Source organism: Salvelinus alpinus, chromosome 1, assembly GCF_045679555.1.
Source record: "Salvelinus alpinus chromosome 1, SLU_Salpinus.1, whole genome shotgun sequence".
In the NCBI taxonomy this organism is placed as follows: domain Eukaryota; kingdom Metazoa; phylum Chordata; class Actinopteri; order Salmoniformes; family Salmonidae; genus Salvelinus; species Salvelinus alpinus.
In genome coordinates this window covers 14,331,941-14,347,698 of record NC_092086.1, presented here as the reverse complement: position 1 = coordinate 14,347,698, position 15,758 = coordinate 14,331,941, and the positions used below count along the sequence as shown (strand labels likewise).

The following is a 15,758-nucleotide window of genomic DNA, read 5'->3' as shown; positions in this document are numbered from 1 at the left end:
CTTCACTCCTCACAATCCGATCCCCACATCAGCCCTACGTCATTCTCATCCCTCTTCTGTCTTCAAGCTTCACTCCTCACAATCCGATCCCCACATCAGCCCTACGTCATTCTCATCCCTCTTCTGTCTTCAAGCTTCACTCCTCACAATCCGATCCCCACATCAGCCCTACGTCATTCTCATCCCTCTTCTGTCTTCAAGCTTCACTCCTCACAATCCGATCCCCACATCAGCCCTACGTCATTCTCATCCCTCTTCTGTCTTCAAGCTTCACTCCTCACAATCCGATCCCCACATCAGCCCTACGTCATTCTCATCCCTCTTCTGTCTTCAAGCTTCACTCCTCACAATCCGATCCCCACATCAGCCCTACGTCATTCTCATCCCTCTTCTGTCTTCAAGCTTCACTCCTCACAATCCGATCCCCACATCAGCCCTACGTCATTCTCATCCCTCTTCTGTCTTCAAGCTTCACTCCTCACAATCCGATCCCCACATCAGCCCTACGTCATTCTCATCCCTCTTCTGTCTTCAAGCTTCACTCCTCACAATCCGATCCCCACATCAGCCCTACGTCATTCTCATCCCTCTTCTGTCTTCAAGCTTCACTCCTCACAATCCGATCCCCACATCAGCCCTACGTCATTCTCATCCCTCTTCTGTCTTCAAGCTATCCTTTCACAAAATATATTTTTTTAAATGAAAGGAGTTTTATTTCTGTAGCTCTTTGTCTTTAGTAGAGTATTTACTCCCCTGGTGTCTCTGGCCGTTTGATCACTTCTGGCCCCTCCAGCCCTGGTGGTGGGGAAGGGGTGACGTGGCTGGGTTTACCCGATTCAGGAGCCTCCTGGCTGGGGAGGGCTCAGACCAGGCCAGCCTCCCTACACATCAGGTAGAACTGACCTCTCTCTGAGATGAGGTTGGAGGGAGAGTCCATCTCTGTGATCAGACCTCGGTCCATCACTATCACCCTGCAGAGAGGGAGAGGGAGGGAGAGAGAGAGAGGTTGATGTAGAGAGAGAAGTAGAGGGAGAGAGAGGGAGGAAGGGAGAGAGAGGGAGAGAGAGAGAGTGAAGTGAGGGAAAGAGAGGGAGAGAGAGAGGGGAGAGAGGGAGAGAGGGAAGAAGAGAGGGAGGGAGGGAGAGGGAGAGAGAAGTAGAGAGAGATACCAGTCACTCTGATGTGTGTATGTATATATATATATATATATATACACTGAGTGTACAAAACATTATGAACACCTGTTCTTTCCATGACATAGACTGACCAGGTGAATCCAGGTGAAAGCTATGATATCTTATTGATGTTACCTGTTAAATCCACTTCAATCAGTGTAGAGGAAGGGGAGGAGACAGGTTAAAGAAGGATTTTTTGCCTTGAGACAAATGAGACATGGATTGTGTATGTGTGCCATTCAGAGGGTGAATGGGCAAGACAAAATATCTAAGTGCCTTGAAACGGGGTATGGTAGTAGGTGCCAGGCGCACCGGTTTGTGTCAAGAACTGCAACGCTGCTGGGTTTTTCCACGCTCAACAGTTTCCCGTGTGTATCAAGAATGGTCCACCACCCAAAGGACATCCAGACAACTGGACACCACTGTGAGAAGTATTGGGCCAATATGGGCCAGGATCCCTGTGGAACGCTTTCAACACCTTGTAGAGTCCATGACCTGACGAATTGAGACTGTTCTGAGGGCAAACGGGGTGCAACTCAATATTAGGAAGGTGTTCCTAATGTTTTGTACACGCAGTGTATAGAAGTGTATATTACCTGGTTTAGTCCATGATAGTATTGAGTCTGTGTGTATATTACCTGGTGTAGTCCATGATAGTATTGAGTCTGTGTATATATTACCTGGTGTAGTCCATGATAGTATTGAGTCTGTGTATATATTACCTGGTGTAGTCCATGATAGTATTGAGTCTGTGTGTATATTACCTGGTGTAGTCCATGATAGTATTGAGTCTGTGTATATATTAACAGGTGTAGTCCATGATAGTATTGAGTCTGTGTATATATTACCTGGTGTAGTCCATGATAGTATTGAGTCTGTGTATATATTACCTGGTGTAGTCCATGATAGTATTGAGTCTGTGTATATATTACCTGGTGTAGTCCATGATAGTATTGAGTCTGTGTATATATTAACAGGTGTAGTCCATGATAGTATTGAGTCTGTGTATATATTACCTGGTGTAGTCCATGATAGTACTGAGTCTGTGTATATATTACCTGTTGTAGTCCATGATAGTACTGAGTCTATGTATATATTACCTGGTGTAGTCCATGATAGTATTGAGTCTGTGTATATATTACCTGGTGTAGTCCATGATAGTATTGAGTCTGTGTGTATATTACCTGGTGTAGTCCATGATAGTATTGAGTCTGTGTGCGATGGTCAGGACAGTGCAGTCATCAAACTGGGTTCTGATGGTGGACTGGATCAGGTTGTCTGTCTCCAGGTCCACAGCAGCCGTGGCCTCATCCAGAACCAGGATCTTCGTCTTCCTCAGGAGGGCTCGGGCCAGACACACCAGCTGGCGCTGACCCAGACTGGAGAGAGGAGAGATGTTTATAAAAGAGGAGAGAGATTATGTTAATGAGAGAGAGGGAGGATGTTAATGAGAGAGAGAGAGGGATGATGTTAATGAGAGAGAGGGAGAGAGAGAAGAGAGAGATATTATGTTAATGAGAGAGAGAGAGAGAGAGAGAGAGAGAGAGAGAGAGAGAGAGAGAGAGAGAGAGAGAGAGAGGTGGAAGGAGGTACAAAGAGAGGAGAAAGGGAAGAGAAGAGAGGTAAGAAATGAGGAGAGAGGGAAGAGCGGAGGATGAGAGAGGAGAGAAGGAAGGAGGGAAGAAGCGAGGGAAGAGAGAGATGAGAGAGAGAGGAGAAAGTTAAGATGAGAAGGAGAGAGGGATGAGAGAGAGAGAGGACCAGATGACATCACAAGGAGGAATCAGGGGGGGTGAGGAGAAAGAGAGTAACATATATAGGAAAGTTAAATAGAGGGATACAGAGGTTTGTGTACCTGAGGTTCTCTCCCCCCTCTGAACACTCGTGGTTGAGTGTGTCCGGCAGGCCCGACACAAAGCTCTTGAGATGGGAGAGCTCCAGGGCTCTCCACACCTCCTCATCAGAGTAGCCATCGAAGGGGTCCAGATTCATCCTCAGAGACCCAGAGAACAGCACTGGGTCCTGAAGGGGGGAGGGAGAGAGAGAGGGGGGGGGGGAGAAGAGAGAGAGAGAGAGAACATTGCCAAGCATACCATAATTACCTCAATGTTAAGGGACATCACAGAAGGCTTGTAGTAAGTGTTTTTACCTGGGGTGTGTGTGATTATTATATGTGTGTGTTTATTATATGTGTGTGTGTGTTACCTGTGGTATGATGGTGATCCTGGAGCGTAGCTCGTGCAGTCCGATCTGAGCGATGTTTATCCCGTCTATATAGATCTCTCCCTTCGCTGCTTCCAGAATCCGGAATATTCCCAATGCCAGGGACGACTTCCCTGCTCCAGTCCTGCCCACTATCCCAACCTGGAGAGAGGAGGGAGAGGGGGAGGGAGAGGCAGAGAGAGGAGGGAGAGAGAGAGGAAGGGAGAGAGGAGGAGAGAGTGGGAGGGAGAGAGAGGAGGGAGAGAGAGAAGGAGAGAGTGGGAGGGAGAGAGAGAAGGAGAGAGTGGGAGGGAGAGAGAGGAGGGAGAGAGAGAAGGAGAGAGTGGGAGGGAGAGAGAAGGAGAGAGTGGGAGGGAGAGAGAGGAGGGAGAGAGAGAAGGAGAGAGTGGGAGGGAGAGAGAGGAGGGAGAGAGAGAAGGAGAGAGTGGGAGGGAGAGAGAGGAGGGAGAGAGAGAAGGAGAGAGTGGGGGGGAGAGGCAGAGAGAGGAGGGAGAGAGGAGGAGAGAGTGGGAGGGAGAGAGTGGGAGGGAGAGAGAGTGGGAGGGAGGGGAGGAGAGAGAGAGAGAGGGAGAGAGTGGGAGGGAGAGAGAGGAGGGAGAGAGAGAGGGAGAGAGTGGGAGGGAGAGAGAGGAGGGAGAGAGAGAGAGAGAAGGAGAGAGTGGGAGGGAGGGGAGGAGAGAGAGAGAGAAGGAGAGAGAGAGAGGAGGGAGAGAGGGAGGGAGAGAGTGGGAGGGAGAGAGAGAAGGAGAGAGTGGGAGGGAGAGAGTGGGAGGGAGAGAGAGTGGGAGGGAGGGGAGGAGAGAGAGTTTAGAAAGAATGAAACCTAACATTATCTCACCATAACACCATAAAACTGAGGATGCTTCCCAAAGGACCTGGTCAAAAGTAGTGCACTATTTAGGGAATAGGGTGCTCTGGTAAACCAGTATCTCTAACCCCTACCTTATCTCTCTCCTGTCCAGTCCTATATCCTCCATTATCTCCCTATAACACAGTATCTCTAACCCCTACCTTATCTCTCTCCTGCCCAGTCCTATACCCTCCATTATCTCCCTATAACACAGTATCTCTAACCCCTACCTTATCTCTCTCCTGTCCAGTCCTATACTCTCCATTATCTCCCTATAACACAGTATCTCTAACCCCTACCTTATCTCTCTCCTGTCCAGTCCTATACACATATCATCCTAACAACCTCATTACTCCATTATCTCCCTAAAACACAGTATATCTATCTCCTACCTTATCTCTCTCCTGTCCAGTCCTTTATCCATATCATCCTAACAACCTCATTACTCCATTATCTCCCTATAACACAGTATCTCTAACCCCTACCTTATCTCTCTCCTGTCCAGTCCTATACCCTCCATTATCTCCCTATAACACAGTATCTCTAACCCCTACCTTATCTCTCTCCTGCCCAGTCCTATACCCTCCATTATCTCCCTATAACACAGTATCTCTATCTCCTACCTTATCTCTCTCCTGTCCAGTCCTATACCCATATCATCCTAACAACCTCATTACTCCATTATCTCCCTAAAACACAGTATCTCTACCCCCGACCTTCTCTTTCTCCTGAATGCTGAGGGAAATTCCTTTCAGGGCCCAGTCCAGTCCTTTACGGTACTGCAGTCCGTATTCCTCCAGTTCTATGGTACCGTGGGTGGGCCAGGCCAGGGGGAGCATGCTGCCTTCTATGGTCCATGGAGCCTGGGCAGGGGAGGAGGGAGAGGAGGGGGACAGGTGATGGCATCCATAGAATGACATATTAAAACACATTCATTTAATGGGATCTCTGTGATGGCATCTATAGAATTACATTTTAAAACACTGGATCTCTGTGATGTCATCTATAGAATTACATATTAGAACACTGGATCTCTGTGATGTCATCTATAGAATTACATATTAGAACACTGGATCTCTGTGATGTCATCTCCCATCAAGACCTCAGCAACAAGTGTTGGACTGCAACACAAGGTACTGTTATTCATTTAAAGACATTTACTACATCAGAAACACAGACAGTTAATGAGAGCACAGAACAGTGAGATTGTGGCTAGAAATAAACACACATTTTCATTCATTAAAACCTTTTTAAAACTACGACTAAGTCACGACTTCCGCCGAAGTCGGCTCCTCTCCTTGTTTGGGCGACGTTCGGCAGTCGACGTCACCGGCTTCCTAGCCATCGCCGCTCCATTTTTCATTGTTCCATTTGTTTTGTCTTGTTCCCTGCACACCTGGTTTACATTCCCTAATCACACTGCATGTATTTATTCCTCTGTTCCCCCCCCCATGTCTTTGTGTGAAATTGTTTTGTTACATGTTTAGTTATGCGCCAGACTGGTTTTTCCCCCGGGTATCGTATTCTGACCCGTTGTATGTATTTGTCATACATTTGTATATTTGTGAGTGTTTTCGCGCTTAATTACTTTACCTGTGGCTGGAGGATTTGACGCAGTTGCGTCTGTCTTTTGTGCTTCTGCCAAATAAAGTGTGCCTGATCACAACTGACTGCTCTCCTGCACCTGACTTCGTACCACTAGCGCACAACCTTGACAGACTATCCCATTGAGATAAATAATCTTTCATTCTTTAAAAGATCACATTTTCAAGTGGCAGCTGACCAGTGAACTAGATCCTCTCTTTGAGGGGTAGGATAGTATAGTTTACACCTGACCAGTAGACTAGATCCTCTCTTTGAGGGGTAGGATAGTGTAGTTTACACCTGACCAGTAAAGTAGATCCTCTCTTTGAGGGGTAGGATAGTATAGTTTACACCTGACCAGTAGACTAGATCCTCTCTTTGAGGGGTAGGATAGTGTAGTTTACACCTGACCAGTAAAGTAGATCCTCTCTTTGAGGGGTAAGATAGTATAGTTTACACCTGACCAGTAAAGTATCTACTCTCTATGAGGGGTAGGATAGTATAGTTTACACCTGACCAGTAAACTAGATCCTCTCTTTGAGGGGTAGGATAGTATAGTTTACACCTGACCAGTAGACTAGATCCTCTCTTTGAGGGGTAGGATAGTATAGTTTACACCTGACCAGTAGACTAGATCCTCTCTTTGAGGGGTAAGATAGTATAGTTTACACCTGACCAGTAAAGTATCTACTCTCTTTGAGGGGTAGGATAGTGTAGTTTACACCTGACCAGTGAACTAGATCCTCTCTTTGAGCGGTAAGATAGTATAGTTTACACCTGACCAGTAAACTAGATCCTCTCTTTGAGGGGTAGGATAGTATAGTTTACACCTGACCAGGAAAGTAGATCCTCTCTTTGAGGGGTAGGAAAGTGTAGTTTACACCTGACCAGTAAACTAGATCCTCTCTTTGAGGGGTAGGATAGTATAGTTTACACCTGACCAGTGAACTAGATCCTCTCTATGAGGGGTAAGATAGTATAGTTTACACCTGACCAGTAGAGTAGATACATATTAGAATAGTAGGATAGTATAGTTTACACCTGACCAGTAAACTAGATCCTCTCTTTGAGGGGTAGGATAGTATAGTTTACACCTGACCAGGAAAGTAGATCCTCTCTTTGAGGGGTAGGATAGTATAGTTTACACCTGACCAGTAAACTAGATCCTCTCTTTGAGGGGTAGGATAGTATAGTTTACACCTGACCAGTAAAGTAGATCCTCTCTTTGAGGGGTAGGATAGTATAGTTTACACCTGACCAGTAGAGTAGATACATATTAGAATAGTAGGATAGTATAGTTTACACCTGACCAGTAGAGTAGATACATATTAGAATAGTAGGATAGTATAGTTTACACCTGACCAGTAAACTAGATCCTCTCTTTGAGGGGTAGGATAGTATAGTTTACACCTGACCAGGAAAGTAGATCCTCTCTTTGAGGGGTAGGATAGTATAGTTTACACCTGACCAGTAAACTAGATCCTCTCTATGAGGGGTAGGATAGTATAGTTTACACCTGACCAGTAGACTAGATCCTCTCTTTGAGGGGTAGGATAGTATAGTTTACACCTGACCAGTAGACTAGATCCTCTCTTTGAGGGGTAAGATAGTATAGTTTACACCTGACCAGTAAAGTATCTACTCTCTTTGAGGGGTAGGATAGTGTAGTTTACACCTGACCAGTGAACTAGATCCTCTCTTTGAGCGGTAAGATAGTATAGTTTACACCTGACCAGTAAACTAGATCCTCTCTTTGAGGGGTAGGATAGTATAGTTTACACCTGACCAGTAGACTAGATCCTCTCTTTGAGGGGTAAGATAGTATAGTTTACACCTGACCAGTAAAGTATCTACTCTCTTTGAGGGGTAGGATAGTGTAGTTTACACCTGACCAGTGAACTAGATCCTCTCTTTGAGCGGTAAGATAGTATAGTTTACACCTGACCAGTAAACTAGATCCTCTCTTTGAGGGGTAGGATAGTATAGTTTACACCTGACCAGGAAAGTAGATCCTCTCTTTGAGGGGTAGGAAAGTGTAGTTTACACCTGACCAGTAAACTAGATCCTCTATTTGAGGGGTAGGATAGTATAGTTTACACCTGACCAGTGAACTAGATCCTCTCTATGAGGGGTAAGATAGTATAGTTTACACCTGACCAGTAGAGTAGATACATATTAGAATAGTAGGATAGTATAGTTTACACCTGACCAGTAAACTAGATCCTCTCTTTGAGGGGTAGGATAGTATAGTTTACACCTGACCAGGAAAGTAGATCCTCTCTTTGAGGGGTAGGATAGTATAGTTTACACCTGACCAGTAAACTAGATCCTCTCTTTGAGGGGTAGGATAGTATAGTTTACACCTGACCAGTAAAGTAGATCCTCTCTTTGAGGGGTAGGATAGTATAGTTTACACCTGACCAGTAGAGTAGATACATATTAGAATAGTAGGATAGTATAGTTTACACCTGACCAGTAGAGTAGATACATATTAGAATAGTAGGATAGTATAGTTTACACCTGACCAGTAAACTAGATCCTCTCTTTGAGGGGTAGGATAGTATAGTTTACACCTGACCAGGAAAGTAGATCCTCTCTTTGAGGGGTAGGATAGTATAGTTTACACCTGACCAGTAAACTAGATCCTCTCTATGAGGGGTAGGATAGTATAGTTTACACCTGACCAGTAGACTAGATCCTCTCTTTGAGGGGTAGGATAGTATAGTTTACACCTGACCAGTAGAGTAGATACATATTAGAATAGTAGGATAGTATAGTTTACACCTGACCAGTAAACTAGATCCTCTCTTTGAGGGGTAGGATAGTATAGTTTACACCTGACCAGGAAAGTAGATCCTCTCTTTGAGGGGTAGGATAGTATAGTTTACACCTGACCAGTAAACTAGATCCTCTCTTTGAGGGGTAGGATAGTATAGTTTACACCTGACCAGTAGACTAGATCCTCTCTTTGAGGGGTAGGATAGTATAGTTTACACCTGACCAGTAAACTCGATCCTCTCTATGAGGGGTAGGATAGTATAGTTTACACCTGACCAGTAAACTAGATCCTCTCTTGGAGGGGTAGGATAGTATAGTTTACACCTGACCAGTAAACTAGATCCTCTCTTTGAGGGGTAGGATAGTATAGTTTACACCTGACCAGTAGACTAGATCCTCTCTTTGAGGGGTAGGATAGTATAGTTTACACCTGACCAGTAGAGTAGATACATATTAGAATAGTAGGATAGTATAGTTTACACCTGACCAGTAAACTAGATCCTCTCTTTGAGGGGTAGGATAGTATAGTTTACACCTGACCAGGAAAGTAGATCCTCTCTTTGAGGGGTAGGATAGTATAGTTTACACCTGACCAGTAAACTAGATCCTCTCTTTGAGGGGTAGGATAGTATAGTTTACACCTGACCAGTAAAGTAGATCCTCTCTTTGAGGGGTAGGATAGTATAGTTTACACCTGACCAGTAGAGTAGATACATATTAGAATAGTAGGATAGTATAGTTTTACAGCCACTCACCTCCTTTGGTGTGTCGGCGTACTCCTTAACTCTCTCCACAGACACAATGTTGTTCTCTACATCAGTCCAGGACCTCACGATCCAGCTCAGAATACCTGTCACCTACACATTACATCACAGGTTGTCACAAGTTACTGCTGTGTGTGTGTGTGTGTGTGTGTGTGTGTGTGTGTGTGTGTGTGTGTGTGTGTGTGTGTGTGTGTGTGTGTGTGTGTGTGTGTGTGTGTGTGTGTGTGTGTGTGTGTGTGTGTGTGTGTGTGTGTGTGTGTGTGTGTGTGTGTGTACGTACACACCTGTAGTGAGTGTGACACAGCCAGTCCTACTATACCAGGGCTCAGTGTGTCTCTGCCCATCACAGCCAAGGTGGCTGCTGCCAGCACCAACAGATTCCCCAGGAACTCTAGGTTCACCGCCAGCCACCTGCAGACAGCGCAGGACAGAGGTCAGGGGTTAAGATGACACAGGGTTCATAGCTCAGGTGCCTTATGTATCAAACATATCAGAGTAGTATCTAGGATCAGCTTTTTCCGTTTGGATCACAATGAACAAGATTCCATGGACAGGAAGGGAACTGATCCTACACTCATATAAAATAGGATTCCAAAAGGGTTATTACTTTGTCCCCATAGGGGAACGCCTTTTGGGTTCCAGGTAGAACCCTTTTTCGGTTCCAGGTAGAACTCTTTTGGGTTCAAGGTAGAACCATCTGTAAAAAGGGTTCTACATGGAACCCAAAAGGGTTATACCTGGAACCTTAAAGGGTTCTTCAGCGGGTTCTCCTATGGGGACAGCCGAAGAACCGTTGAAGGTTCTAGATTAGCCCTCCTACTCTGAGATGCTTAGTACACACCACACCAGATTACAGTACTGCAGTTAGATAGATAATACATACCACACCAGATTACAGTACTGCAGTTAGTTAGATAATACATACCACACCAGATTACAGTACTGCAGTTAGTTAGATAATACATACCACACCAGATTACAGTGACTACTGCAGTTAGATAATACATACCACACCAGATTACAGTACTGCAGTTAGTTAGATAATACATACCACACCAGATTACAGTGACTACTGCAGTTAGTTAGATAATACATACCACACCAGATTACAGTGACTACTGCAGTTAGATAATACATACCACACCAGATTACAGTACTGCAGTTAGTTAGATAATACATACCACACCAGATTACAGTGACTACTGCAGTTAGTTAGATAATACATACCACACCAGATTACAGTGACTACTGCAGTTAGTTAGATAATACATACCACTCCAGATTACAGTACTGCAGTTAGTTAGATAATACATACCACACCAGATTACAGTGACTACTGCAGTTAGTTAGATAATACATACCACACCAGATTACAGTACTGCAGTTAGTTAGATAATACATACCACTCCAGATTACAGTGACTACTGCAGTTAGATAATACATATCACACCAGATTACAGTACTGCAGTTAGTTAGATAATACATACCACACCAGATTACAGTACTACAGTTAGTTAGATAATACATACCACACCAGATTACAGTGACTGCTGCAGTTAGTTAGATACTACATACCACATCAGATTACAGTACTGCAGTTAGTTAGATAATACATACCACTCCAGATTACAGTACTGCAGTTAGTTAGATAATACATACCACTCCAGATTACAGTACTGCAGTTAGTTAGATAATACATACCACACCAGATTACAGTACTGCAGTTAGTTAGATAATACATACCACTCCAGATTACAGTACTGCAGTTAGTTAGATAATACATACCACATCAGATTACAGTACTGCAGTTAGTTAGATAATACATACCACACCAGATTACAGTACTGCAGTTAGTTAGATAATACATACCACACCAGATTACAGTACTGCAGTTAGTTAGATAATACATACCACTCCAGATTACAGTACTGCAGTTAGTTAGATAATACATACCACTCCAGATTACAGTACTGCAGTTAGTTAGATAATACATACCACACCAGATTACAGTACTGCAGTTAGATAATACATACCACACCAGATTACAGTACTGCAGTTAGTTAGATAATACATACCACTCCAGATTACAGTACTGCAGTTAGATAATACATACCACACCAGATTACAGTACTGCAGTTAGTTAGATAATACATACCACTCCAGATTACAGTACTGCAGTTAGATAATACATACCACTCCAGATTACAGTACTGCAGTTAGATAATACATACCACACCAGATTACAGTACTGCAGTTAGTTAGATAATACATACCACACCAGATTACAGTACTGCAGTTAGTTAGATAATACATACCACACCAGATTACAGTACTGCAGTTAGTTAGATAATACATACCACTCCAGATTACAGTACTGCAGTTAGTTAGATAATACATACCACACCAGATTACAGTACTGCAGTTAGTTAGATAATACATACCACTCCAGATTACAGTACTGCAGTTAGTTAGATAATACATACCACTCCAGATTACAGTACTGCAGTTAGATAATACATACCACTCCAGATTACAGTACTGCAGTTAGATAATACATACCACTCCAGATTACAGTACTGCAGTTAGTTAGATAATACATACCACTCCAGATTACAGTACTGCAGTTAGATAATACATACCACTCCAGATTACAGTACTGCAGTTAGTTAGATAATACATACCACTCCAGATTACAGTACTGCAGTTAGATAATACATACCACTCCAGATTACAGTACTGCAGTTAATTAGATAATACATACCACTCCAGATTACAGTACTGCAGTTAGATAATACATACCACTCCAGATTACAGTACTGCAGTTAGTTAGATAATACATACCACACCAGATTACAGTACTGCAGTTAGTTAGATAATACATACAACACCAGATTACAGTACTGCAGTTAGTTAGATAATACATACCACTCCAGATTACAGTACTGCAGTTAGTTAGATAATACATACCACTCCAGATTACAGTACTGCAGTTAGTTAGATAATACATACCACACCAGATTACAGTACTGCAGTTAGTTAGATAATACATACCACTCCAGATTACAGTACTGCAGTTAGTTAGATAATACATACCACACCAGATTACATTACTGCAGTTAGTTAGATAATACATACCACTCCAGATTACAGTACTGCAGTTAGTTAGATAATACATACCACACCAGATTACAGTACTGCAGTTAGTTAGATAATACATACCACTCCAGATTACAGTACTGCAGTTAGTTAGATAATACATACCACACCAGATTACAGTCCACCTACCTGGTGGCTACGAAGCGTGGGAAGTACGCTGTCTGGTTGTGGTCGATGCGTCCGTTAGCCTGCAGGATGAAGCGTTCCTGCTCTGAGAAGGCCCTGATCACACTGGCCCCCTGGACCGTCTCATTGAAGTGGGTGTAGATGGGAGAACGACTGACTGCCTCTAGCCGACGGAGCTGGCACGATGCAGCCACGTAAAACCTCTACAGGAGAGATGGGGGGGGGGGGGGGGGGGGGGGAGAATATGGAGAAAACTAATTCATCTTAATCTGACAAGACAGACAGACATTCAGAGGGACAGCCAGGCAGGCAGGCATTCAGAGGGGCAGGCAGGCAGGCAGGCAGACAGAGGGGCAGGCAGGCAGGCAGACAGAGGGGCAGGCAGGCAGGCAGGCAGGCAGGCAGGCAGGCAGGCAGGCAGGCAGACAGACAGACATTTAGAGGGACAGACAGGCAGGCAGACATACAGACATTCAGAGGGACAGACAGGCAGGCAGGCATTCAGAGGGACAGACAGGCAGGCAGGCAGACAGACATTTAGAGGGACAGACAGGCAGGCAGGCATACAGACATTCAGAGGGACAGACAGACAGGCAGGCAGACATACAGACATTCAGAGGGACAGACAGGCAGGCAGGCAGACAGACAGACATTCAGAGAGACAGACAGGCAGGCAGGCATACAGACATTCAGAGGGACAGACAGGCAGGCAGCCAGGCATACAGACATTCAGAGGGACAGACAGGCAGGCAGCCAGGCATACAGACATTCAGAGGGACAGACAGGTAGGCAGCCAGGCATACAGACATTGAGGGACAGACAGGCAGGCAGGCAGACAGACATTCAGAGGGACAGACAGGCAGATAGACATTCAGAGGGACAGACAGGCAGATAGACCTTCAGAGGGACAGACAGGCAGCAGACAGACAGACATTCAGAGGGACAGACAGGCAGATAGACATTCAGAGGGACAGACAGGCAGATAGACATTCAGAGGGACAGACAGGCAGGCAGACAGACAGACATTCAGAGGGACAGACAGGCAGATAGACATTAAGAGGGACAGACAGGCAGATAGACATTAAGAGGGACAGACAGGCAGATAGACATTCAGAGGGACAGACAGGCAGATAGACATTCAGAGGGACAGGCAGGCAGGCAGGCAGGCAGGGAGGCATTCAGACAGACAGACAGACATTCAAAGGGACAGACAGGCAGGCAGATAGGCAAATAATATTTTCAAATAATATCCAAGTGTATTTACAAATACGTTCAAATATTAAACAACTTGTCTTTTCAAATCTTTTCAAATGAAGGATATATGAATACTTACTTCATACGTATGTGGAAGTAATTGTGATATTTTACATAGTATTTGAACCCAGCTCTACTGTAATCCTACCTGTATGAATGAAATAGTATTTGAACCCAGCTCTACTGTAATCCTACCTGTATGAATGAAATAGTATTTGAACCCAGCTCTACTGTAATCCTACCTGTATGAATTAAATAGTATTTGAACCCACCTCTACTGTAATCCTACCTGTATGAATGAAATAGTATTTGAACCCGGGCTCTACTGTAATCCTACCTGTATGAATGAAATAGTATTGAACCAAGCTCTACTGTAATCCTACCTGTATGAATGAAATAGTATTTGAACCCAGCTCTACTGTAATCCTACCTGTATGAATGAAATAGTATTTGAACCCAGCTCTACTGTAATCTTACCTGTATGAATGAAATAGTATTTGAACCCAGCTCTACTGTAATCCTACCTGTATGAATGAAATAGTATTTGAACCCAGCTCTACTGTAATCCTACCTGTATGAATGAAATAGTATTTGAACCCAGCTCTACTGTAATCCTACCTGTATGAATGAAATAGTATTTGAACCCAGCTCTACTGTAATCCTACCTGTGTGAATGAAGTAGTAGTTGAACCCAGCTCTACTGTAATCCTACCTGTATGAATGAAATAGTATTTGAACCCAGCTCTACTGTAATCCTACCTGTATGAATGAAATAGTATTTGAACCCAGCTCTACTGTAATCCTACCTGTATGAATGAAGTAGTATTTGAACCCAGCTCTACTGTAATCCTACCTGTATGAATGAAATAGTATTTGAACCCAGCTCTACTGTAATCCTACCTGTATGAATGCGTAGAGCAGTGTGAGCGGCAGCAGAATCACCCCAGCGAAGGGCATGGCCACCAGAACGATGATGCAGACCTCTAGCAGTTTGAACAGGTATCCCAGCATCATCTTCAGACCATCAGGGATCATACAGTCAATGGCATCCACCTAGAATAATTATTACAATACATGGTATTTAGCATACGAGTTACATATACTTTGACGACTATCACTACTATTACTACTACTACTATTACTATTACAACAACTACTACAATTACAACTACTACTATTACAACTACTACTATTACTATTACAACAACAACTACTACTAATATTACAACTACTACTACAATTACAACTACTACTATTACAACTACTACCATTACAACTACTATTACAACTACTACTATTACTACTACTATTACAACTACTACTACTACTACTACAATTACAACAACTACTACTATTACAACAACTACTACTACTACTACTACTACTACTACTACTACTACTACTATTACAACTACTATTACACCTACTACTACTACTACTACTATTACAACTACTACTACTACTACTACTACTACTACTACTACTATTACTACTACTACTATTACAACTACTACAACTACTACTACTATTACAACTACTACAACTACTACTACTATTACAACTACTACTAATATTACAACTACTACTAATATTACAACTACTACTACAATTACAACTACTACTATTACAACTACTACCATTACAACTACTATTACAACTACTATTACAACTACTACTACTACTACTACTATTACAACTACTACTACTACTACAATTACAACAACTACTACTACTACTACTACTACTACTATTACAACTAATACTATTACAACTACTATTACACCTACTACTACTACTACTACTATTACAACTACTACTACTACTACTACTACTACTACTATTACAACT

General features: G+C 43.4%; 1 protein-coding gene across 1 annotated transcript in view; it reads right to left on the bottom strand.

Moving 5' to 3' along the window:
• Window positions 1-677: 677 nt before the first annotated feature.
• LOC139570208 (multidrug resistance-associated protein 1-like) overlaps window positions 678-15,758 on the bottom strand; it is a 52,216-nt gene continuing 37,135 nt past the window's right edge. Inside the window, exons 22-30 of the mRNA XM_071391882.1 lie at window positions 14,811-14,963; window positions 12,660-12,859; window positions 9,659-9,785; window positions 9,366-9,467; window positions 4,965-5,111; window positions 3,381-3,539; window positions 3,031-3,197; window positions 2,360-2,554; window positions 678-971 (exon numbers count right to left, since the gene is read on the bottom strand). Of these exons, the coding sequence (XP_071247983.1) occupies window positions 863-971; window positions 2,360-2,554; window positions 3,031-3,197; window positions 3,381-3,539; window positions 4,965-5,111; window positions 9,366-9,467; window positions 9,659-9,785; window positions 12,660-12,859; window positions 14,811-14,963 (1,359 nt within the window). The 3' untranslated portion in view covers window positions 678-862. The remainder of the gene's footprint in view (window positions 972-2,359; window positions 2,555-3,030; window positions 3,198-3,380; window positions 3,540-4,964; window positions 5,112-9,365; window positions 9,468-9,658; window positions 9,786-12,659; window positions 12,860-14,810; window positions 14,964-15,758) is intronic.